This window comes from Notechis scutatus, chromosome 3 (genome assembly GCF_049901735.1).
Source record: "Notechis scutatus isolate UNSWTSFEM ecotype Mainland chromosome 3, rNotScu1.2, whole genome shotgun sequence".
Classification (NCBI taxonomy): Eukaryota; Metazoa; Chordata; class Lepidosauria; order Squamata; family Elapidae; genus Notechis; species Notechis scutatus.
This window is the reverse complement of record NC_142011.1, coordinates 141,165,577-141,191,051: the sequence shown is the minus strand read 5'-3', so window position 1 is coordinate 141,191,051 and position 25,475 is coordinate 141,165,577. Positions and strand designations below refer to the sequence as shown.

General features: G+C 43.8%; 2 protein-coding genes across 3 annotated transcripts in view; one reads left to right on the top strand and one right to left on the bottom strand.

The window, feature by feature from the left end:
• RIOK1 (RIO kinase 1) overlaps window positions 1-12,568 on the bottom strand; it is a 31,069-nt gene extending 18,501 nt beyond the window's left edge. The window contains exons 1-8 of one of the 2 annotated variants that reach the window (XM_087961274.1): window positions 12,226-12,333; window positions 10,745-11,127; window positions 10,327-10,474; window positions 8,106-8,301; window positions 5,365-5,455; window positions 2,078-2,147; window positions 1,494-1,536; window positions 77-169 (exon numbers count right to left, since the gene is read on the bottom strand). In XM_087961274.1, coding sequence (XP_087817400.1) covers window positions 77-169; window positions 1,494-1,536; window positions 2,078-2,147; window positions 5,365-5,455; window positions 8,106-8,301; window positions 10,327-10,397 — 564 coding nt within the window. In that variant the 5' untranslated portion in view covers window positions 10,398-10,474; window positions 10,745-11,127; window positions 12,226-12,333. Of the gene's footprint in view, window positions 1-76; window positions 170-1,493; window positions 1,537-2,077; window positions 2,148-5,364; window positions 5,456-8,105; window positions 8,302-10,326; window positions 10,475-10,744; window positions 11,128-12,225 lie in introns of both variants that reach the window. The other variant, XM_087961273.1, reaches the window with a different exon arrangement.
• Window positions 12,569-22,502: 9,934 nt separating this feature from the next.
• Window positions 22,503-24,403, top strand: LOC113418020 (hemoglobin subunit alpha). The gene is made up of 3 exons (XM_026676665.2): window positions 22,503-23,364; window positions 23,469-23,673; window positions 23,863-24,403. The coding sequence occupies exons 1-3, from the start codon at window positions 23,270-23,272 to the stop codon at window positions 23,989-23,991; spliced, it is 429 nt and encodes a 142-aa protein (XP_026532450.1). The 5' UTR covers window positions 22,503-23,269; the 3' UTR covers window positions 23,992-24,403.
• Window positions 24,404-25,475: the final 1,072 nt, after the last annotated feature.

Sequence of the window (25,475 nt, the reverse complement as noted above, 5' to 3'; positions counted from 1 at the left end):
GCATGTAATACAAATCACAAGACTTTAAAAAAATGCATTGCAAGATTACATTTAGCAAACTATAGGTTCAGCCAACCTCTTTTCCAGTGCTGACACAACCGTTGATCTCAGATATCACACCTCTGCTAAGCATCTTGAATAGAATCATTCGTGTTCTTGGGTCCAGGACCTTAGAAAGACAAAACAGCATCAAATCCATGATTTATAAAGATGTGGATAAATCCCTTTCAAGTTTAAAATCTAAGGAAGGCGTATTTGTCAAAAGCCAAGATTTTTCTCCTGCAAAGTTTATACCAATTCTTTTTTTCCAACTTGTTTTCTTTTGCAAATTTTTAGCCTGAAATGCTTTGAAGTTTAAATAACATTTCACTAAAATGTAGGAGCAAAACTTAGCTACATCATAAGCCTTTATAGAATGGGACCAGCGCTGCTGGATTCATGAAGCACGCGGAGTAATATTAACTTTATGAATGAATATGTGTTTCTATCCATTATTATCTGATTAAGAGATTACAGATCAATGCAGGCAGTCCTCACTTAATGACCACTCATTCAGTGACCATTCAAGCTTACAATGACCCTGAAAGGGTAGTACTGTACTTATGAACTGTTCTCATAGTTGTGGTTGTTGCAGTGATCCTGCAGTAACATGATCACAATCTGCAACCTTCACTGTCAGCTATCAAGAAGCAAAGTCAATGGGGAAGCTGACAGGAGGCTACAAATGGCAACCATATGATGTCTTTGCTTAACGATCTGTGGTGATTCTCTTATGACATCATATACGACAACAGGAAGTGCCATAACTGCCATCACTAAGCAACACAATCATGCAGTATTGTGCTTTAAGATCACACCACTTAGTGACTATAATTCCAGTCCCAAATGAATGAGGGCCACTTGTACAAACAAACACACATGTACATTTGTTGGTCTTAAAACTACAGTACATTATTTCAACTGAAGCAATTCTTTAAAGAAGCCAATTAACCATGGTTTATATTACTGGAAGTCTACAATTCTCTGACCTTTAATAGAGCATCTGAAATCTTACTGATTTTATTTTTCTCTGAAGGCAGAGCGATACAATCATGAAACTGGAGAATAAAACTTCCTTTCTGAGAAAGCTTCTATTATTATTATTCGACCCAAATAATAATTAACTTGGACAGAATATAGTCCAAAAGCATCGATCACTGTGAACTGGAAGCAAACACCTCTCCACCTATATTTTGCCCTCCCAACATCAGACCAGTAGTGCAGTAAAAGTTTCTAATCATTCTCAGATAGGATTTTGGAATCTCCTGATGAAATGGAGAAAACACATCTAGATAAAGCATAACTGTATAATGTAAAAGAGGATTTCACACTGACAGTATAATGTTATGCACTGCTATTAAAGAATGTAGCTGGCTGAATTCTTCCTTTTAAAGGATAAATACTCTGAATTCTGATAATACTCTTTTTGACAACTGATAATTCACATCACTTACTTGTTCTACTGTTGCCCTGTCTGATTTATCTTTTACCCGGTACCTAGCAGAAACAAAACATCGTATGATCCATTGTACCAGAACAAAATACAAATATCTCAACATATCTTAATATAAGACATTAATATAACATATATCTTAAGCAATATGCCAGCAATAATTAAAATATTCCAGGCAGAAAAACAAGACAAAAATACAAAACATTCTCCATGAATTAAAACCAGGGATCTTCATAATGCAATTCACACAGACTTCAGTCAAGCAACACTAGGGTGGTTTTTAGGAATATAAAAAAGTATCATCATTAGATAAGAACATGCCAAAACAAAATTGGAAATAACTTAATTTACCAAACCAATCTTAACCTCACTTTTTAGGAATGAATGCCTAGCCCTAAAGGAGCAAACAAGAGTCTAAGGAGGCATCTGCAGCATTGTGATGTTAATTTTGTATACCTCTTAGAATGTAATATATCAAAACATAATGTATTAACGTATTAATTGTACTACAAACCCATGCAAATCAAATAACAGCTATATATTCTCTACAATATTTATTTCTACACATCCATATGTATTACTTACATATCTGCTTCTCTTTGCCTAGACTTCTCTGTAACTTTATTTATAACAGAATCAGCAAAACGCAGCTTGTCTGGAAAACACACACACAGACACATCCTACTCTTTAAAAACAGTTTCAACACTGCTGTCCAAAAATAATGTACATAATTTCCTTGTGAACATACCTCTAGAAAATAAGCGATACATTTACAACATTTAAAGTAAGCACTCTTTTCCATTCATATATATGTCTGTCAATATTTTCCCCCCTTACATTTCTGAAGCCACTCACTTTCTCAATGTCTCTGGGAAATGTGCACAATTAAAAACCACAAAATATAAAAGAACAGGGGGGGGAGAGAGAGAGAGAGAGACAGATAGACAGACAGACACAGAGGCAGGGAGTCATCCTGAGGGAACGGATATAACACCATCTTAGAGAAAGTCCTCATCCTACTTTGGCCCAAAGCTGAGGGAAAGTCAGGTCTTCAAGACTTATTTAACAGAGAACAGAATTGGGGGGCTCGTGGGGGGGTTGTGGAAGGTTGAATTGCCCCAATGAATTTGATGATGCAGTGGTACCAAAGATTTTTTTTTTGGACCCAAATCAAGCTTAATGTCATATAGATATTAAGAAGCTTGGTGGCTTAATAAAACATCTGTTTTCTAGCTGTAAACCTATACAGCTAGATTAGAGACCCAGCAAAAGCAAGCAGGGCCTGAAAGAGGGATCTGTTTAGTGCAGGGGTCTCCAACCTTGGCCACTTTAAGACTTGTGGACTTCAACTCCCAGAGTTCCTCAGCCAGCTGGCTGAGGAACTCTGGGAGTTGAAGTCCACAAGTCTTAAAGTGGCCAAGGTTGGAGACCCCTGGTTTAGTGAATTGGCTGGTGGAGTGGTTTCTGAGAATAGACTACATCAGGGGTGGGCAAACTTTTTGGCTCGGGGGCCGCATTGACTTTTAAAATTTGACAGACGGGCCGGGTCAGCACAAGATTTTTTGGGAATCGCCCCCCTTCCCCCCCCTCTTCTCCTCCTTCCCCTCCCCTCGGAGGCTCCCCTCCCCTCGGAGGCCCTCTGAGTCAGGAGTTGCTACCACCGGCGCGGCTCCACGCGGCTCCAGTCCCGCATTGCCTCGGGAAGGGAAAGGCAAAAAGGAAGAGCCGCGGCGGTGCTTTGCAACGGGAGCAGCGGCACCGGAGGCTCAGGCTCAGTGGCTCCTGGTTTTGCCTTTTCCTTCCCAAGGCAATGCGGGACTGGAGCCGCATGGAGCTGCGCCGGCGGTAGCAACTCCTGACAGCCCCAGCCGGACACCTGAGCGGAGCCCGGGCGAAACTGCCTCTTGCTGCTGCCGGAGCACCGCCGGGTCGCCTCCTCCAAGCAGCCTGCCCGCCCACCGGCCTTCCCCTCTGCCGCGCGGCTCAGAGCCAGGCGCAAGCGCCCGCGAGTTAAAAGGAAGCCGAAAGTTGCTGGGAAGTTGCTCAGGTGCTGGGAGCAGGCTTTTAAAGTGCCGCCTGAGCAAAGTTTAAGCAGCCCGCCCACCCGCCGGGCAGAACCCTTCCTGATCCTCGGCGGGAAGACGCTCCAGCCTGCAAACTTTGCCTTTGCAAAGTTTAAGCCTGGAAGCCCCGGAAACACAAGCAACTTCCCAGCAACTTTCGGCTTCCTTTTAACTCGCAGGCGCTTGTGCCTGGCGGAGGAGAAGCCCGGAGCCTCCTCCAAGCAGTCCGCCCGCCCGCCCGCCGGGCTTCCCCTCCGCCGTGCGGCTTGGGGCCAGGCGTGAGCGCCAGCGAGTTAAAACGAAGCCAAAAGTTGCTGGGAAGTTGCTCGGTTTTCCAGGGCTTTGCAAAGGCAAACTTTGCAGGCTGGAGCGGGAAGGGTTCCGCCTGGCGGGCGGGGCGGGCTGCTTAAACTTTGCTCAGGCGGCACTTTAAAAGCCTGCTCCCAGCACCCGAGCAACTTCCCAGCAACTTTCGGCTTCGTTTTAACTCGTGGGCGCTCGCCCCGAGCTGCATGGCAGCCCGCTCCAAGCAGCCCGCCTCGCCCGCTGGGCGGAACCCTTCCCGCTCCTCGGCGGGAAGACGCTCCAGCCTGCAAACTTTGCCTTTGCAAAGCCCTGGAAAACGGAGCAACTTCCCAGCAACTTTCGGCTTCGTTTTAACTCACGGGCGCTCGCGCCTGAAGGAGGGGAAGCCCGGAGCCTCCTCCAAGCAGCCTGCCCACCTGCCCGCCGGGCTTCCCTTCCGCCACGCGGCTCGGGGCCAGGCGCGAGCGCCCGCGAGTTAATATGAAGCCGAAAGTTGCTGGGAAGTTGCTCGGGTGCTGGGAGCAGGCTTTTAAAGTGCCACCCGAGCAGGACCGCCGAGCCGGGAAACGGGGCACCAAGGCAGGGCAAGGCTCCACCAGCAGCGGCCTAGCTTTAGGTGGCTCCAAGCAGCCCGCCCCGCCCGCCGGGTGGAATCCTTCCCGCTCCTCGGCGGGAAGACGCTCCAGCCTGCAAGCTTTGCCTTTGCAAAGTTTAAGCCTGGAAGCCCCGGAAAAAAAAGGGGGATCGGCGGGGACTCACCTTCGGAGAGGTCACACTCGAAGGTGATTTCGAACTCCCAGCCGAGGCCTTTGCAAATTTCTTTTCTTTCCTACCCCTAGATCGCTCCGCACTGTTTTGCAGCTTTGGGGGCCACGCGGCACAGGGCAATTACGCCACGCCCAGCGATTTTTTTTCAGGGGTGGGCCGCATTGGACAGACCAATGGCAGCGATTTTTTTTCAGGGGCGGGCCGCATTGGACAGACCAACGGGCCGGATGTGGCCCACGGGCCGTAGTTTGCCCACCCCTGGACTACATGACAGTGAGGACAGTTTGACAATGTCGGTGGAATCCAGGAAATCCAGGCGTGGTTTGTTTTTCACCTACAACCTGCAAACCACAATGTTTTCCTATCCCTTCTTCCTCTTTAGGGAAAGATTCGGCTAACAGATAAAAAAATAGAAGCTGAGACACATTGTAGACTGGCCTATCCTGAAAGGCAGCAGTGCAGGATGACCCTCACCATTTCATAAACTTATCTTGTTATAGTTGTTCGTAAAATATGATTTGAATTGTGGAACAAGAGACTATAGGTCTATTTTTAATGAGCCAAAACTTTATTCTATCACAGAAACAAACAAACAAAAATTCAAGTTTTTGTTCATCTTCCAGAGGCATTTTAACAGATTTCCAGGACAGATTAACCCATTAATCCATTGAATTTCATCTTTTAAAAACTATCACCTAATTCAGCCTCTCTGGAATTCTAAATGGTCCACTTACCTAAATTGATTTTATTCTCAAACTTTCTTAATGCTTTGTCTGTAGGTGTAGACATTTTGGCTGCATTGCTGCTGGGAGTTTGTTTATTTGCCTGGAAAAAAAGTTATATAACTAAAATTCCATTTAAAAACCATTCTAAAGGCGCACTTTTGTAGACTCTTAATCTGAGAAACGATTAAAAAAAAGACAATTGCATGATTATGTCCCCAGCGCTACCCCTATTATGTGCAAATTCGCCAGGCCTGCAAACACTAGTTAGCATGTATAGTCAAGTGCTGTTATAACCTTATCCATGAATAAGTTTGAAGGGTGAATCTCACTAGAAAAAGAGGGAATGCAGAATCCTGTGGCCCATTTTAAATGCATCAGTTACGATTAAGGCCACAGGAGCAAAAGCATATATACCAGCTAGCCTTAGAAACACATTTCATCAAATGCAGGAAGAATAGTAAGACATGTAAATTGGCTTTTGGGAGGCTAAAGACAGTGAGAGTTTTGCACTGAGTTTCATGCTGAGCCACAGAATAACGGAAAAAGTGAAAAAGAACCCAAAGATTTTAACAGATGCACCTCCTTTCCCTTTTTTAGTTCTTGTGTGGCCAGAAAAAAATAGTTCAGAATTCCATTTTAATTAGTTGGTGGCTTAGCAATGCATGCACATCAAAGAACTGGGGTTTAAAATAAAATACAGGCACATACACTAAACCACCAAACCACTAGATTGCTTAGCTGGCTAGAGTTTATTTTAAACTACAACTTGATTTGCACATAATAAGCTGAATTAGCTAAAATGAACAGAATTCTGGTTTACTCTTCCTTTATGCAAGTAGCATTAAGCTATGGCTCACCATCACACATTAAGACAGTAATTAACCTTACATATTATTAGTTGCAAAAACTCCTGAAACTATCAGCTAGTCTCTCTACAACAGTGGTCGGGGAACAGGGGTAAATTACCCCAAATGGGGTAAAACTGAAAATCCTGGGGGTAATGAGGACGGTCGGCTGGCGCGACTGTTCTCATTACCCCCAGGCATTTTATTTCCGACATTCTGTTCGCCTTCGGTGAATGCTGCTGGGATTGGGAATCAAGGACACAAATGAGAGAAGGGGAGGGAGGAAGCAACGGAAGCCTGTCCTGCTCTCTGGCTCAGCAGCTTCGGTTTCCTCCCGCCTCATTCCTCTCTCAGTCGCTCTCTCGCTCCTCCACCAGCCCAGGAAGAAACTGCTTCAAAGAAGCCGGGGGGTGGCTTTTCCTGTCGGCGCAGCTCCTCCGAAGCGCCCGTTTTACCCCCACCCCGCCGCCAATCAATCCAATCTGCCTGCCTGCCTGCCTTCGTTTCTGGTAGTTTCGGAGCAGCTTCGGCTGAGAATAATAACTATTCGCCTCTTTTTCTCAGCCGAAGCTGCTCGAAACTACCAGAAACGAAGGCAGGCAGGCAGAACGGAGCACTGGATTGAACCGCGGGCGGCGGGCGGGGCGGGCGGGGGTGAACGGGCGCTTTGGGAAGCTGCGCCGACAGGAAAAGCCACCCTGCCGGCTTCTTTGAAGCAGTTTCTTCCTGGGCTGGTGAGGAGTGAGAGAGCGACTGAGAGAGGAACGAGGCAGACACCTGAGGGATGGGGCTGAGGGAGGGAGGGAGACACCTGAGGGATGGGGCTGAGGGAGGGAGGGAGACACCTGAGGGATGGGGCTGAGGGAGGGAGGGAGACACCTGAGGGATGGGGCTGAGGGAGGGAGGGAGACACCTGAGGGATGGGGCTGAGGGAGGGAGGGAGACACCTGAGGGATGGGGCTGAGGGAGGGAGGGAGACACCTGAGGGATGGGGCTGAGGGAGGGAGGGAGACACCTGAGGGATGAGGCTGAGGGAGGGAGGGAGACACCTGAGGGATGGGGCTGATGAAGGCAGGGCCGAGAGGCGAGGCTTCTCAGCCGTCCTGCAGGGACTATCTGTCGCTCAGGGTTGCAATGAGGAGGCATTGGCGTTCCCTGAACTTGGTGGTTTGCTGGCAGACGTTTATTACCCGACTAGGTAACAACATCAGATGTTACCTAGTCAGATAATGAAACGTCTGCAAGCAAACCACCAAACTCGGACTCTCCCCCCCCCCCGTTGAAGCTTTCAAAGTAATTTTAAATACATCCAATAACATTTTGAATTCAAATAGTGTATGATTTCCTTCCTTTCAAATCAAGGGGGTAACGTCGGCGTTTATAAAAATTTTTGGGGGTAAAAGGTAAAAAAGTTCCCTGACCCCTGCTCTACAAGATGCTAGGACATTTTTTGTTATTCAAAACAAAACAGAATACTTAAGCATTCAGGCTATTGGCTTTCCCAATGCACTGGGACTACTTTCCTATAAAATAATTTTAAAGTTTCAAATTAAAATGCCCACAAGTGTAGCTTACAGCCGAACACATTGTCACATAAAGACCACACATCGTGGTAACCCAGGACAGTGGCCTGGTTTTATAGTCATGTTATACTACAATTTGCTACTAGGCCAAAACAAGCTATACCCACAATCATATAATTCAATAGTCTACAGCAGGGGTCTCCAACCTTGGCAACTTTAAGACTAGCGGACTTCAACTCCCAGAGTTCCTCAGCCAGCAAAGCTGGCTGAGGAACTCTGGGAGTTGAAGTCCGCTAGTCTTAAAGTTGCCAAGGTTGGAGATCCCTGGTCTACAGGAATCAGGACAAATATATCTAAAAGCAACAAACAAAAACCCACACACCTGTAGGTTTCTTCCTCCAGCCATTGGATTCCGTTTTCTCAGCTTTCCCATATCGTCATCCCAATCCCATCCATCTTCCTCATCCTCAGAGCTCTCATCAGATTCATCCACATCAGCTTCCTCATTCAGATGGGAATCTTGCATTTTAACCACCACCTTCTCCTCCTGAGATGCGGGAACAACCTGCAAGGGTTCGCTATTTTTTAAAAGAAGAATATTTAGTAAATAGGCTGACTCTATAGTGGTTTCAAAACAATGCAAACAGGATACATTGGCCACACCGCTATAGTGAGCATAGCTACTGTGTTTCCCCGAAAATAAGACCCTGTCTTATATTTCTTTTGCTACCAGAAAGGCACCAGGTCTTATTTTCGGGGGGAGGGGGGGAGGATGTCTTTCACTGACTCATCTCACTTGCATTGCCCCTGGCCTCCCTTTCACTGTCAGAGGCCTTCAGGAAATTCTGCAGCCGGCAAGGCTATCCTGAAGGCTTCTGCAGCCAATAACAGAGCTCCAGATCGATCCAGAGCCCTGTTATCGGCTACAGAGGCCTTCAGGAAAGCCTTGCCAATTGCAGAAGAAATGGGCCAGCAAGATGTCAGGGTGTGCGAGGCCTGGCTGCAACTGTCCGAAGGTACCATAGCAGAGCAGCTCTACTCCGTCCTTCCATCCCCACCCTAGAGGACACCAAGTGATGGGTCTGAAGGTGCATGGATGTATCAGCAGGCCAACAGTGTGATAGAACTCTGCAGACTTGCTGGACCGTAGCTCCCACTTCCTCACCTTTAACTTGGCTAAAGCTGATGGGAGTTGGGATGGGATGAACTCTGCAATTCTATGGTACGTAATAATATAAATAGAATTTTTTTTTTCATTTAATTTGCTAGAGCCACCCATATTTTAGTGGCAACTTTTATAAATATCCAAGACTTTCAGGAACTATGTGCCAACCTAGATTTTAAGTTGTGCACTATTGAGCTATAAGAATCTGCTGGAGGTAGTCATTTCAAGATTTGGAACAACAGATCATTTGTATGTTATAATATCCATCCCTCACTTACTCACTTTCCATTCCACCAGTATCAGGTGAGTACATGGACTGGATTAATATTTGGATGACAGTCAATAACCTAAGATTGAATTCTGACAAAATGGAGGCACTGTTGATTGATACTCTTAAGATTTAATGACATCCTCTTTACATAATTCCTTAGCTTTGATGATATATCACATACAAATTCAGTTCAGTTGACCATTAAACACATTCCCTTCATGTAGGTTTCTGGGTTCTTCTAATGGAAAAGGAGTTTTTATTCTTTGTTTTCCAGTTCACTCCATTTATATGTTCCATTCGATATATAGCTTTAAAGCGTTCCATTTATATAGTTTACCTCATGTATAGCTCAAATCTATAACAGATGGATTTATAACAAGTGTGGATTTCAATTCCTAAATATTGCAGGCTGGGAATTTGGACTTGATGTCCACATCTGTTACAAGGGCTAAGTTGAGAAACACTCATTTAGGGGACTTTATTTGTGTACACATTGTCTCTGATTGGTTATGAAAAACAGAACATCTTTAATAAAGAGCAGAGTAATAGTTATGACTGCATGAATGTAACTTTGTTGCTTGTATCCTTATTTTTTATTGACTGTTTATTAGTATAATTTGATTTGATCGCTTATTATTGTTTCCTAATATGATATGATTGCTTATTTGTACCCTTTGACTACTATTGTTATACCTATGATTCTTGATGAATATTTTTTTTTAATCTTTTTATGAGCACTGAGTGCATTGGCACCAAAACAAATTCCTTGTGTGTCTAATCACACTTGGCCAATAAAGAATTCTATTCTATTCTATTCTATTCTATTCTATTCTATTCTATTCTATTCTATTCTATTCTATTCTATTCTATTCTATTCTATTCACTTCCTCACATAAAGGACAAAGGAGGCAAATAGTATGAACACCAAGATGACAAATGCAAACATGTTCAATGTTTCAATTATAATATTGCTTTTTATTTAAAGCCTTTGTAATAACTCTTTGCAAGCATGGCAAATCAAGTAATTATTTTCTTAGATGCACACAAAAAACTGGGACCAGTTTCTAATAATAAAGGACCAGAATAATGAAGAGCAAGATTTATCTTGCAAAGCTTAGTTGCTTTGTATAACCCGAAAAACATCTAAACTGCTCATTTCTGCATTACCTGTCTGAAGTGTCAGCATCATCAAATTGTCCTGGGACTATCAAACTCATAATTTCTTCTCTGTAATTCATTACTGTTGTTTCAGGATCTCTGATGCCCTCCTGTGCTGTACTCCCAGTCTTCTATAAAGTATTTGTATATATGGATGCTAAAAGGGAAGCATATTGTACTTTAAAATATATATGGTATACTTGATTACACATTGCAAGTGACGCCTTACGTAACAGACCCTAATTCTGCATGTTCTGAATTACGTGTAACTATAACACAATATCTGTGGATAATCTGTAGAATGTAACTCGCTATATAAGCTGTCTATTATAGATGAAGATTGATACATATGCATTATAAATTGCAATAAAGAGGATTATATATTAGCAAAATTCAGGCATTTATGCAGCCACATAAAATCACTAACCCTGGCTATGTTTAGACTTTGTTTGATGTGGCTTCACTCTTCAAGGGGAAAAAATATCCCAATACTAAATTCCACCCTCCCTTGCTGGCAGCCTTTGTGGTCAGGAACCTCTACTCTGGAAGCCATTCCCAAAGAAAGCATAGCAGAGATTGGTGAACAGGATATGATAATCAAGGAACTCAAGACTTCCAGTTTTTCAGTGTCCATTGTATTTGGGTGAGATAATAGCGGTAATAGTAATCTGTTGCCAAGCAAGATGATCACATTTTCCCTTTACATTTCAGCAACTTAATTCCAACATTGGAAATATTTATTCTTCCTTCATCTTTTCTTCAGGAAGAATAAGCGTTTCTGTCTCGATGCTGGAATATACTGAAATCACACTAAAGCAAGCATAAGAATTATTTTTAAGTAAACCTGCAGCAATATAAACCATCTTTTCAAAACAATTAATTTCTTTTTCTCTGGCTTACAATACTCCATTTCCTTTCCAAAGCTATTCATACTTCATTCATAGTTCCAGCTGATCAGCTCGCACCCATTTCAACAAAGTCCAGTTTTTGTCTCTGCTCCCAATACTCAGCACAGGTCTTCAGAGAAGTGGCATTATGTCCCAAAGACAGTCTTGTCTTTTAATACAAGCCAATATTTTTAATCCCCAGCAGTGTAGAACAGAGACTTGTATCATAAAACCTATGTGCCATTCATATCGTTTGCACCTGGATTCCAATAAAATGCATTTCACAGCACATGTGTGTGCAAGTGTTAACCAGCATATAGTATGTGGAAGTTGAGGTTCTCTGCCCTAGTGATTATACAGGACATTGCTGTTGTGACATGTAATTATCCAGACTTCTTAGCCTCGCAGCAAAAAATAAATAAAAAAATAAAAATGGATGGTCCTATCTCTCACTGGTGTGGATAACTTCACCATCTATCGTTCTTGGAAGGAAAGCTTTCAGGGGATCCCAGGGCTGAGACTAAATTGGGGGGGACGGGACCCACCATTTTGGAAGGTAGCAAATCACTTCCACCAATAAGACTTGTCACCAAGAGACGAGTTTGATCAACAGAGTATTATGTTTATTTTGCTTTTCAAGACCGAGGGGTGGGGTGGGGAAGCTTTCCAGGGGAGTTCAAAAAATAAATTAAACTAGAAAGTAGCATTCATATCCAGTGAATGGAAAACCCCAATAGCGACCCAAAATAACTTTGCAGTCCAACAGATCACAGACATTTACAAAATGCCACCATTCTCTAATACAGGGGTCTCCAACCAGGGCAACGTTAAAGCTTGGAGGACTTCAACTCCCAGAATTCCCCAGCCAGCTTTGGTGAATTCTGGGAGTTGAAGTCCTCCAGGCTTAAAGTTGCCATGGTTGGAGATCCCTGCTCTAAGGCTCGCTGCTGGACTTCCTGCGCTCTTCACACCGCCAATGATGCAACTTGCCCAATATTTTAATCCAGCGCATTTTACTCACCAGCCTTGGGACCGGTTCGGCCGGAAAGATTCCGACCCACGAGGTCGGAACCAACACGCCTTTCGGATTCGAAGCGTCACAAGCTGCGAACTACGGTTCCTCCAAAGGCTCATGCGCAGTCGTTTGCGAACGCATTTCCCCGAACTTCGGCTGGGGCATTGTGCCGGACGCTTTCGTTGAATTTGCGGACGACAAATCCACTATTTTTGGCGAGAGCTTGGAAAGACGCTTCCATCATCCTGGATTGCTCAAAATTCGAGAGCTTCTCCCAAATGTAGATTGCAAATATCCGAAGGAGCGCGAAATGGACTAAAGGGTTATTTCTTGCCATCTCGTGGTCATCGGGGGCTTTGCAGTCCGACGTAATTCGGATGAAGAATGTAGGTGTCTGTTATTAAATTATTATTATGATACTTCAATAAAATAAAATAAAATAAAAACGGGAAAACATTTTAACGGAACTTCGAGTGCTTTAATTTTTATATACTCAACGGAACATACATACATATCTACACACACACACACACTATATTTATAACTATTAAATATATGTTAAATACATTATAGTATATCGTTTGATAATAACTAAATATATTTATTTCCAAAAAACTATTCCATCACACCTTTCCTTGCTTTCTTTTTTCTTCTTCATAATAGATTGGCCATCATGGCATATGTCATCTGTGATGTTAATATCCTTAATTTACTCGACCTTATTTGAAGGATTGCATGACACATAAATCATAATTGACAACAATGATGGACTGGATTCACAAGACAACTAGACTTAATTCAGGGAGACAAAGCTGAACACAGGTTGACACTTCTGTTTTTGGCATAGGTTGCTTGGCCAAATAATTGGCCATACTATCTCTAGGAATACTACTGCAGAAGTCTCTGGAAATTTACAATTTGGAAAGTTTTCTCAACAGGATTTAAGAATTCCATGCACCCCTCCTTCTAGAAACCCTTCAATTCCCCCCTCCCTGGGAGTTATTAGCAAGCCCCAGTAGAGTAGAGTTAAAATAGATAGCATAATATAGTATGGGAAATTGCCAAGCATCAGAACTAATTTTTAAAAATGTTTAAAAAACCCGTGTCTGCTGTCTGGTAAGGAGGCCACATTGGAGCAGCAAATATGCGTAAATAGTAATAGAGGATTGTGACCATGAAGCTACGAAATGCTATTTCCCTTTTAAGGCTGATTTCTTTCATAATTACTTTTCCGTTTTGATTCCAGAGAAGCTCCTTAATTTAGACCAGGAGTCTCCACATTTCATAACTTTAAGACTTGGAGACTTCAACTCCTAGAATTCCCCAGGCAGCATTGGTGGCTGAGAAATTCTAGGAGTTGAAGTCCACAAGTCTCAAAGTTGTCAAGTTTGGAGACCCTTGATTTTAGACAGTCCAGCTAAATATAGGGGTTAAGAGAAAGATCTCACAGCTGTAACCTAAACATAAGCTAGAGTGATAAAACCATGACCTGCAAAAAATTCAGAATACTAGATGGCAGAAAAATGATACAGAAGCCTCTAAACTTTTATCTGGAGCCTTATAATTTGATAGCCTTATAAAAGTACCTCAAAAATTAGGCAACAAACAAATTAGGCACATTCACTGTCTGCTACCATGAAATGTAGTGCTAGCAATCACTTTGGCTGGCTCCAATTCATGGAGGTGGCATTACTCCCTCTGAAGGCCATCTGCTGGAAGACTTAGTAGATTTCCCTATGCAGATGGTTGCCTACGGTGAGACAGACGTCTGGACTAGATAGGCACCTCCCCAGCGGGGCACTGCTTATCTTCTGTTCTTACAAATTTGATAGCTTTCAAGCAGCCACTGCTTCAGCCAAGACTCAGAACTTAATTTCAGAGTTAGCTTGGTCAATATCAGGAATCATCATTAAAATGTTTACTACAATGATCTTCAAGATCTAAAACCCATTTCTTGATTGCACCCCGCTGATCTTGGCTGATTTTGAAAAGCTCAACAAAGTCAAACAAATTAGGCACATTCACTGTCTGCTACCATGAAATGTAGTGCTAGCAATCACTTTGGCTGGCATCAAAAAAGGGTTGGACCAATTCATGGAGGTGGCATTACTAGATAGGCACCTCCCCAGACCTCAGGGCTACGATGCAAATAGAAGACCAACAAGAAAATCCAAACTTATAGCCAAGACTAGGAAATCATTAAAATATATATATATCCAGAAGCAGTAATAGGAAACATTTCTGCTAAGAATTGTATAAGGGTCTAATGTCTTTGAAGTCATAGGAACCAGATTTGACTGGAAGGAATCCTTAGTGTTTATTTATCTGGAGGAAAAATAGCCCGGTAACTTCCCAGTATTTTGCAAATATTTGGCCTGGATGAAAGACAGGATATATTCAGATGGTCAGCTGGATAGCCAGCTGGATGACTTTGAGCCAGTCACTCTCTCTCAGCCCAACCCACTCACAGCATTGTTGTTGTGGGGTACCATTTGCTGCCTTGAGTTATATGTCTAAATAATAAAGACAGAATACAAATAAATAAAACAAAAATGAGCAGGTGATTTGGGTAGCCAAAGATATTGTTTGACCAGAAAGCCTCTGTACCTACTTCAATGCATTTTGAGCAAAATTAACTAAGTGTTCCATACTTGAGTGTGTCAGGAGTATAATTTACACTGAGGTGCAGCCCAGCCACATTTAGGAGAGTCTATGGAGCTTGTGGGTGCTTGATTTGGGATGGCCCTGAAGTTAATTGTGCAAAGCAATATCTTGGGTGAGAAAGGTTTAGTTGATCCATGGCAAGGGTCTTCAAACTTGGGCAAGTTTAAGACTTGTAGACTTCAACTCCCAGAATTCCTGAGCTAACATGACTGGAGGAGGAATTCTGGGAGTTGAAGTCCACAAGTCTTAAAACTGTCAAGTTTGAAGACCCCTGAATTCTATGGATTGACTGAAATGAGACTTTTCCTGTGCCGAGAACAATCATTTTTATTTTCTTTCATTATTGTTTCTTTTGGCAGGCAAAGTGTCCTGATCAGAAAAATAGTTATATTCTATGCTTAATCGTAAATGTTGCATTATATTAATTTTAAATTGAAACAACTTAGAATATGTACCGCCTTCAGCATTTCCTGCTTCTGGATGGGATCTGCCCTTCTTTGTCTTCCCTCCAAGATGGAGTAGGCAGATCTGGAGTTGTGAACACGAAGCCTAAGCCTTAATAATTTTGAATCTCATTCTGAGGCCCTCTCAAAGTACAAGTGGTGGGCTTATTAAGGGCTCTGCTCATGCAAAGGTGCCCCATTGATGCAACTGCCCAAAAAATGGGGGAGAGGCTTCTTCTCTTATCTGCTCATAGCAGCAGCCTGAAACACAGCTCCTCCTGGGCAGTGGCTTCGGGTGGGGCCATTGAGCCATTGATAAGCAGGTGGGGCCTGGAAGTATCTTTCTTACTGCTTGGAGGCCCAAGAAGGAATGGATGTCGCCAGCCAGGTTTAGACCTATTTGCCTAACTAAGAATAAAAATAAAGGCCATAATTGATTGGTCTTACTCAGCACAATAACCCTAGCCCATAGTTTATAAGTCAAATAAGATGTTAAGCCATGGAAACATGTCAAATACATCATAAAAAAAACTATCCTGTAATCTGCAACTCTTACACTGCAAAAACATATGGACGACACAACTCGACCAGGGCAAAGCAATAGACGCAATCTACATAGACTTCTGTAAAGCCTTTGATTCAGTGGTACACGACAAACTACTCCTAAAAATAAAATCCTATGGTATCTCTGGACAACTGAATAACTGGATAGAAGCATTCCTGTCAAACAGACAACAAATGGTCAAAATTGGGAGCGTCCTATCAAATTCAGTACCTGTCAATAGTGGTGTCCCCCAAGGCAGTGTTCTAGGACCAACTCTCTTCATACTCTACATAAATGACCTCTGTGATCATATTAAGAGCAATTGCATTCTCTTCGCTGATGATGTAAAGCTGTTCAATACCACAGACAATACTGCTACCCTACAAAAAGATCTTGACTATGTATCAGAATGGTCAAACAAATGGCAACTTCAAATCTCAACAAATAAATGCTCTGTCTTACATATTGGCAAAAAAAATCAGAAAATAAAATACAAGCTGAATAGTCAAGATCTTGTTGATGACCCAAGCTCTGTAAAGGACCTTGGAATACTCACCTCTAATGATCTAAGTGCTAGAGCCCACTGCAACTACATAGCCAAAAAGGCATTAAGAGTTGTTAACCTAATTCTACGTAGCTTTTTCTCTGGTAATATCACACTACTAACCAGAGCATACAAAACATTTGCTAGACCAATACTCGAATACAGTTCATCAGTCTGGAACCCACATTACGTATCTGATATTAGCACAATTGAGAAAGTCCAGAAATATTTCACAAGAAGAGTTCTCCACTCCTCCACTCGTTGTAGAATACCTTATGCCACCAGACTTGAAATTCTAGAACTAGAAAACCTTGAACTACGCCGTCTTCGGTCTGATTTAAGCATGGTATATAAAATCATACATTGCAATGTCCTACCTGTCAATGAATACTTCAGCTTCAACCATAACAACACAAGAGCACAAAATAGATACAAACTCAATGTTAACCGCACCAAACTTGATTGCAGGAAATACGACTTCAGCAATAGAGTGGTCAATGTCTGGAATACTCTACCCGACTCTGTAGTTTCTTCCCCAAACCCCAAAAACTTTAACCTTAGACTGTCTACTATTGACCTCACCCCTTTCCTAAGAGGTCTGTAGGGGGCGTGCATAAGCGCACCAACGTGCCTACCGTCCCTGTCCTATTGTTTCTCTTATTCTTCTTTTATTTTTCTTATATGTACCCATTTCATGTATTCACAACTATGTATACACTTATACTTATCTTGTAAACAATTGGCAAATCAAATAAATAAATAAATAAAATAAATAAATAAATAACTATGGTTTAATTCACTAAATTACAACTGGCTGGACTGACCAACGCCTGCCTGCTGAAATCACTTTAATCCTGTTCCTGATGAGCAATATTGCTTTGCCCTTTTCTGTTTGGTAAGCACAATCTCTATGTAGTTGATAGAAAGGCAAAAAGTGGCCAGCATATCAAAATAATCCCAGAATTTTCTTGTGCCCTATTTGTTTGCAGATTATCTGAAGGGATATTAAGAAGGGGCCAAGGGATTCCAGAGGAATATCTACTCAAGAAAAGTTACCTCATAAATACGTAATTTCTACAGTTGTTAACATTTCATTATTTTACAAAAAATCTTCCAATGCATGTTTTGCTCTTAATTCTTTCTATTTCTCATTATTTGTTGTTCTCAGCTGAAACTGTTGTACATTCTGGAATTCATCCAGACTGTGGTTTTGCCTAAAAAAACCCTACCCCTTAGGTATAGGTAGGACTATCAAACCTGGACTACAAAAATCTGGATGATACTAATTGGCAGTAAGAATAGAAAACAATAGATCAATGTTTGAACCAATTATCCCTTTTCCCCAATCCCAAATAATGTTATTATTCCCACACACACATACACAAAACACCACAGACTCTGTAATTTTACACAAGTGGTTTAGCAGTAGCATCCAAAATGAATCCTTGATTCAGAAACAAACACAATTACAAATTATATCATTACTGCTAGGAGAGGCCCTGTTGCAGCAATTACTGCCTCAATGCGGCGTGGCATGGAAGCTATCAGCCTGTGGCATTGCTGAGGTGTTATGGAAGACCAGGATGCTTCAATAGCGGCTTTCAGCTCTTCTGCATTGTTCGGTCTCATGTCTCTCATCTTTCTCTTGGCAATGCCCCATAGATTCGCTATGGGGTTCAGGTCAGGCGAGTTTGCTGGCTAATCAAGCACAGTAATCCCATGGCCATTGAACCAGGTTTTGGTGCTTTGGGCAGTGTGGGCAGGTGCCAAGTCCTGCTGGAAAATGAAGTCAGCATCCCCATAAAGCTCGTCTGCGGAAGGAAGCATGAAGTGCTCCAAAATCTGCATTGACCCTGGACTTAATGAAGCACAGTGGACCAACACCAGCAGATGACATGGCTCCCCAAATCAACACAGACTGTGGAAACTTCACACTGGACTTCAATCATCTTGCAGTGTGTGCCTCTCCATTCTTCCTCCAGACTCTGGGTCCTTGGTTTCCAAATAAGATGCAAAAGTTGCTCTCATCAGAAAAGAGGACTTTGGACCACTTAGCAACAGACCAGTTCTGGTTTTCTTTAGCCTAGGTAAGAGCGGCTTGACATGAATACAACATTTGAAGCCCATGTCCAAGATCCATCTGTGTGTGGTGGCTCTTGATGCACTGACTCCAGCCTCAGTCCACTCCTTGTGAAAGTCCCCAACACTTTTGAATGGCCTTTTCCTGGCAATCCTTTCCAGGCTGCGGTCATCCCTGCTGCTTGTGCACCTTTTTCTTCCACACTTTCCCCTTCCACATAACTTTCTATTAATGTGCTTTGATACAGCACTTTGGGAACATCCAACTTCTTTTGCAATTATCTTTTGAGGCTTTCCCTCCTTATGGAGGGTGTCAATGATGGTTTTCTGCACAACTGTCAGGTCAGCGGTCTTTCCCATGATTGTGATTCCTACTGAACCAGACTGAGAGACCATTTAAAGGCTCAGGAACCCCTTGCAGGTGTTATGGCTTAATTAGCTGATTAGAGTGGGACACTTTGAGGCTAGAATATTGAACCTTTACACAATATTCTAATTTTCTGAGATTGTGGATTTGAGGTTTTCATGAGCTGTAAGCCATAATCATCTCAATTATGACACAACACAGCTTGAACTATCTTGCTTTGCATATAATGAGTCTATCTCATATATTAGGTTCACCTTTTAAGTTGCATTACTGAAATAAATGAACTTTAGCACAATATTCTAATTTGTCAAGTTTCACCTGTACTGTGAGATGATTGAATTGGGATTAGTGCACAAAAGAGATGAAAAATAGGGTTGCAGCAGTGATAGTCTATCCCTCCCCACTGCTAGCCAAGGGACCTCCTCCCAGCCTTATCAAGAGCCCTTTATTTCTCAGTAATGGATAAAAGTTCCAAAGGGGATAATGGGAGAAGAATCAGAGGTGCAAGAGGAGCTAACTCTTCCAGTCTGAATCACATTTGCACCCCCATAGACTGACTTTCACTTCTGGAATTTCTTGCATTACTAATTCTTTGGACCAGTGGTCACCAACTGGTGGGCTGGGGACCACTGGTAGGCCGTGAGAAAATTTTGGTGATCCACAGAAAAATGCCCCCCACAAAGCAATTAGTTCAGGCTGCGCGGGAACACAAGGCTGCGCAACCCACATGGCCTGCCCACACGCTAGCCCCACCCTTCAGCCAAGCGCAAATCTTACCTTGAGTAGAGCCACGCGAGCTGGAACTGGAAGGTAAGACCAATGGCGGGGGAGGGAAATCCACCCCGGGGTGGCTTGCTGATGGTGGAAAAGTTGGTCCCATATTCCAGAGCTGCAGTAGTCACAAGACTGGCCCTTTGGTCATCCCAGAGCAGCTCCTCCAGTCCATGGCAGGCTGGTGCACCCGGGTGGAGGAGCAGCTGCTCTGGGATGACCAAGGGGCCAGTCCTTGACTACTGCAGCTCTGGAATATGGGACTGACTTTCCCACCAATATCAGCAAGCCACCGGAAATCAAAATGCATATGAGTGACCCTCTGGATTTGAAATTATGAGTTTGGTGGTCCCTGAGGTCCAAAAGATTGGCGACCCCTGCTTTGGACCCTTCTGGTGTTCCTTAAGGGATCCCAATGTGATTGCACCCAATTTTATGAACTTTTTTTGTGGTAGGCATCAACCAAACACCACGTTCATTAAATCAACGATCTCCAACCTTTCCAGCTCCATGGACCAGTGGAAGCAGAGGCAGTGGCGGCAGTGGGGTGAGAAAGGGAATGGTCCCACATGCAAGTGCCACTTTCATAAATGCAACTTTGCACAAACACATGCACATGCATGTACTGGCCCACCACTTCCGTGGCCCAGGTTCCGAATGGGCTGCGATCCAGCACCAGGCCACAGAACGGGGATTGGGGATCTCTTCATTAAAGAGCCTGTTTAGCCCAGTTGCATTTTTTTTGCTAGAAACTGGAAATAAATGCCAGAAACATCATAAGCCACCAAAAAGTCAAGGCCATATGACTGCAGGATGCTGCAAACGACCATAAATGCTGGTTGCCCCGCACCCAAATGCAATCATGGAGGGTGCAGCCATCAGAATTTTGAAAACAAGTCCTAAGTTGCTCTGGGAAGATCCATGGTAACTTCCAATGATCACTAAACAGTGAGTTGTTAAGTGAGGTTCGCTGTAATGTTTTGAAGGAACCAGACCAACCAGCAGTTTTTCAAAACTTGTGTCTGCCCTCACTTTCTCCTGCAGTGTCACCATCTTCTAGTCATGCTTAGATATTGCTTTCTTCTTCCTGGGAATCACATGCCTGATGTCAATCATCCTGACCATCTCCCCATTATATGAAAGTGGCTATGAGGATAAGGAAGCCTTTCATGATAGCAAAAGAGAACTAATGACTGATTAAGGTGCTGCTAGAAACCAGGAGGCTGTGAGTTCTAGTCTTGTTTTAGGTATAAAAAACTGGCTGGGTGACTGGGCTAATCACTCTCTGTCCACAGGCTTGTTGCTGTTGGAGGAAACAGGAGAGGAAGGAATATTATGCAATTCACTACCTTACTTATCAAGTAATAAAGGCAAGATAGAAATCGAACAATGCATTAAACTTGAGGAGGGGGACTAATAATAACGGCTCAGAAGAATCCCACTCATCCTTTTTGTTGGCACTACAATGAGAGCAGCCTACAGACCAGCAGAGCATTGCAGGTAAATGCAGGTAATCCTCAGCTCGGATGCAACTTTTCTAAGCCACAGTTTGGATGGCAGACTTGAAATGCAAGCCAGGGCGGCGTCCACTAAAATCTTCCATGAAATGAAGGACCTAGTTGTAATAGCCATATATATTATTACAACATTGTCCCTCTTTTCATAAGCTAGCTTAAACACTTGTTTTGCATATTTTGGACTTTCCATTAGTTAGTTGAATGTCAGGTTGAAGGAGATAGATAGGATATAAATAAACAATACCTTGGATTCTTTCAACAACGTAATGCCAATTTTTAGCTTCCGGTCCCTTCTAGGCTCTTCTTTCTGAATACACAGAAAATTACTTATGTACTATTTTGTAACATAATAGCCTTCACTATGTTCTGAGTAGCTGCCTGCCCTACAGAGGTAGCATAAAAGCTGCTGTAAGGAGCAATCTACCGCAGAAAGAACTTGTACCCCTCTGCCTAACAGCAGATAGCCATATATCAGGGTCCCTTTCAATCCTTAATAATTGCACTGTATTTCAACAAACTTCAGCTCCACTATCTATATTTTCCTTTTAAAATAAAAGCTTATCAAGAAAGAACAGTTCTGGCTCAAGTTGCAAGTTTGTCACCTATTATTCTTCATCTTGAAATGGACATAACAATACAGCTTTTGCTTTAAACTTCAGCTTCCAGAAAGGTAATACACTTGTTATCAGTGTAAGGGTTCTTTACTGTCATTTGGTAGTTGCCATCATCTCAGCAGTCCAGATCTGGTAGTTCAAGTTTCCATCCCAAGTGAGCATTTGTTTTCCTCCTAGATAGGAAAGCTCCTTCCAAAGAAAGGACCTGGCTTGTCCATGGAGGGACGTCACTTTCTTAACGGTAGAAGAAATTTTTTTCAATGTGCCCCACAACACACTCACTATGGCTTCATTCATGCAAAATGCTGAACCATAATGTCACTGTTTGGTTTTTGTGCTCAATGTTATATTGCTTGTAACTTACTGAATAAGGGCACTATATTCAGTGAAATGTATTTCTATTTGTGGTGACTTGTTTAGTACAGGTTATACTGTATGCAGGTGCTAGTTTCCATGCTATAGGCCAAGGGTCTTCAAACTTGGCAAGTTGTCGACTTCAACTCCCAGAATTCCTGAGCTAACATGACTGGAGGAGGAATTCTGGGAATTGAAGTCCACAAGTCTTCAAGCTGTCAAGGACCCCCTGCTAGAGGCGAATCCAGCCAGTGGCATCCATTCATTCTGGGCTTGGGATTTAGAAAGAGGCTTCAAGGCTGCTGTGCTGCTTATCGGGCTCAGCTGCCCCACCCAGAGCCACTGCCTAGGGGCAGCAATGTCCCTGCAGCTGCTTCGTGTAGATAAGAGGAGCCTCTCCCCATCTCTGGGCTGCTGCTCAAATTGGGCATCTTCATCCCCTTCCCCCCCCCCCCATGAGCAAAAGCCCCCAATTGAGGGAGGGGGGTGAGTAAGGATTCCCTACTTTGAAAAAAAAAAAAACCTCCAGGAAGGGGATTTGTTTTTTCTCATCAATAGTAGAAGGGCCCCCTACTCAATGGACAATGTGTCAATAATCCCAGTTCTGCAATGGCTGGTTGTAGAATACTTGGAGATGGAGGTAGGGGGGCAAATAGGAAGACTTTCTCCAAACTATCTTCATGCCCCTCAACCTGGATTTGCCTTCATGATCTGAACTCACTTCAACTGTCCCTCTCTTTGACAAAGGCTCGGTCCAACCTGCTCTCTTCTTCCTGCCCCTACTTCTAATTTCCCCAAACCCCGTCCTCCAGCAAGTCCCCGTCGCGGTCTCCCGGGGCTTCCCGATCTCATCTGAGGTAGGGGTAGACTTCAGGATAGGCCCGAGGGATTCCCCGTTGGGGAAAAAGCGCGCCATTTCCAGACGGCGGGCACGGGTTGGGATGATGGCTGAGAGGACCAGACGGGGGAGGAAGACCAAGCGAGAGAGGCTGCGATCCCCTCAGGGGAAAGCCCGCCAGCGCCTTTACTCCCCACCCCGCGAGGAGGGGTGTGGTGTCTTGGGCGGGAGGGGGGGGGGGGAAGGCGTGCTCGGCTCGGCCTCCCCGGCCCGATAAAAGGGCAGCCCGGCTGTGGAGGGCACCAACCTGCCAAGATGGTGCTCACCGAGGAAGACAAGGCCAGGGTGCGGGCTTGCTGGGTCCCTGTGAGCAAGAACGCCGAACTCTACGGAGCGGAGACCATTACGAGGTAAGCCCTCCTCCCCTCCCCTCCCTTCCACTTGCGCGAAGCTCGCCTGGGCGATGCTGCTGCCCGGGGCTTCCCTTCACTCTCCCTTTCCCCCCACATGGCAGGTTGTTCGCAGCTCACCCAACCACCAAGACCTACTTCCCCCACTTCGACGTGAGCCCGGGTTCCAACGACCTCAAGGCTCATGGCAAGAAAGTGATCGACGCGCTCACCGAAGCCGTCAACAACCTGGACGATGTGGCGGGAGCCCTTTCCAAGCTCAGCGACTTGCACGCCCAGAAACTTCGCGTGGATCCCGTCAACTTTAAGGTGAGTCGCCTTCTCCCCGGCATAATGGGGTGGGGGGAGGGAAGGAGGAGGCGAAGAAGGGCACACGGCGCCTCCCGCCTGCTTCGCCTTTCCTTCGTAAGCCGTCTCTCCGCCGATGGCTTGTGGTGGGTGGGTGGGCGGGCGGGCGAAGCTCTGCCTCTCTTAACGGCACCCCTCTCCTGTCTGCAGTTTCTGGCCCACTGCCTCGAGGTAACCATCGCCGCTCACAACGGTGGGCCCCTCAAACCCGAAGTGATTTTGTCCCTTGACAAATTCATGGATATAGTCTCCAAGGTGCTGGTTTCCAGGTACCGCTAGAAGGAAGAATGCACACCCTTGCCTGTGCTCGGAAACAATGGCCCTCTTCCTCTCCAGTATCTCTCCTACTTCTTGGATAACCTTGTCAACCTCTCTTGCCTGCACGTCTTCTGCTCTGTGGGGTTCACTTGTGGGACCCCAATTTGGGTGTCTCCCTGGAGCCTGAATTACTAGTTGCCCTGTGGCTGAATTGACCAAGCCAAGGTCTGAGCTCTCTGCAGTGGGACTGAGCAACCAAAGATCTAAAAGCATGGATGATTTTTCAACCGCCCTCATGTCATCCACCACCATTAATGCCTGAGCTGGTTCTACTTCCACTGTTGTGCAAACTATTGTTTCCATTGCTTCCCCCCCACCCTTCCTTGTCGAATCTTCATTATTACAACAAATTAATAAAAGCACAGGAAAAAGAGGTGCCAGAGCGTTTTTCAGTGTCTGTCTAAAATGCTCCAAGTTGTTCTGCTGCATTGTTAGTGCTGCATGTGTTTCTGAATCGGGCAGAAAACATATGTGTCATCTTGATATGGGTGGGCAGTTTGTAGGAGAGGGGTCATTGCTGGTTTTGGGGGGGGCAGCAATTACAGGAAAAAATAGGTCAAGTATGAATGAAATGGCTCAAATGTGGACCCTTTGTTTGGGAATGTGCATGGCAACTTCTTAGAGAATTTGGGAAAATCTTAAGCAAATGAAGCCAAAAGCAGTTCTTGGGTTTGCATAATGTTGTAAAACTTAAACTCAGGTTAATCAAAGTGAATAGTTGGGGTCAAATAACAGCAATACTCAAACAAATAAAACATCATGGCTAAGGATAATGGTCTGGTTCACACATGGTAAGATGGTGACTGAGTTCCTATAACTTCCCATCAACTTATTGTTGATAATAACTAATTAACAAAATGTAAGTTTTGATCAGCCTAGCATGTTATGCTAGCCCAACAACAGTATGTTTATCCCAGGCACATAACTTATAACAGCATTTTCTGGCATATGCAGGCAAGCTGATTTAAGCAAAGGACTGTAGGAACTTTTAAGGGTCACTTTTTGCAGTTGGACTTTAAATAACAGGCATCCATCTAAGTAAGGTTTATTCCAGAAGACCTTCTCCCAGGAGGGAGAATGTTCCTACATTGGTGAATTCTAATTATTTGAAACATGGAACTCATGTTCCAAAATAGATGATCAAAAAAGACATTTTGAACAAGAAAAGATGTGGCAGTTAGAAGTGTGTGTGTGTCCATTTTATAACATTACACCTAGAATGAAAGTGTTATAAAGACTTTTGTGGATCAGCTGGGAGAGCCTAGTATTAGACTTGGTGCATTCTAGACTGGGATAGATTAGAAGGTGGAAAGTAAAGGTGAAGTGCTATCAGTATCTAGACATTCCTGAAGATAAGTCTTTAAAAGTCTGCCAGAATTATATCTCACCTTTCCTCCAGGAGCTGTTCACACAGGGATCTCCCTTCATTTTATCCCATCATAGTA

What these genes read in the sequence shown, in the direction of transcription:
- LOC113418020 (XM_026676665.2), top strand. Translation starts at nt 23,270, where the DNA reads ATGGTGCTCACCGAGGAAGACAAGGCCAGGGTGCGGGCTTGCTGGGTC. An exon ending in GGAGCGGAGACCATTACGAG is followed by an intron (nt 23,365 to 23,468) that starts GTAAGCCCTCCT and finishes CCCACATGGCAG; the next exon opens with GTTGTTCGCAGCTCACCCAA. An exon ending in TGGATCCCGTCAACTTTAAG is followed by an intron (nt 23,674 to 23,862) that starts GTGAGTCGCCTT and finishes TCCTGTCTGCAG; the next exon opens with TTTCTGGCCCACTGCCTCGA.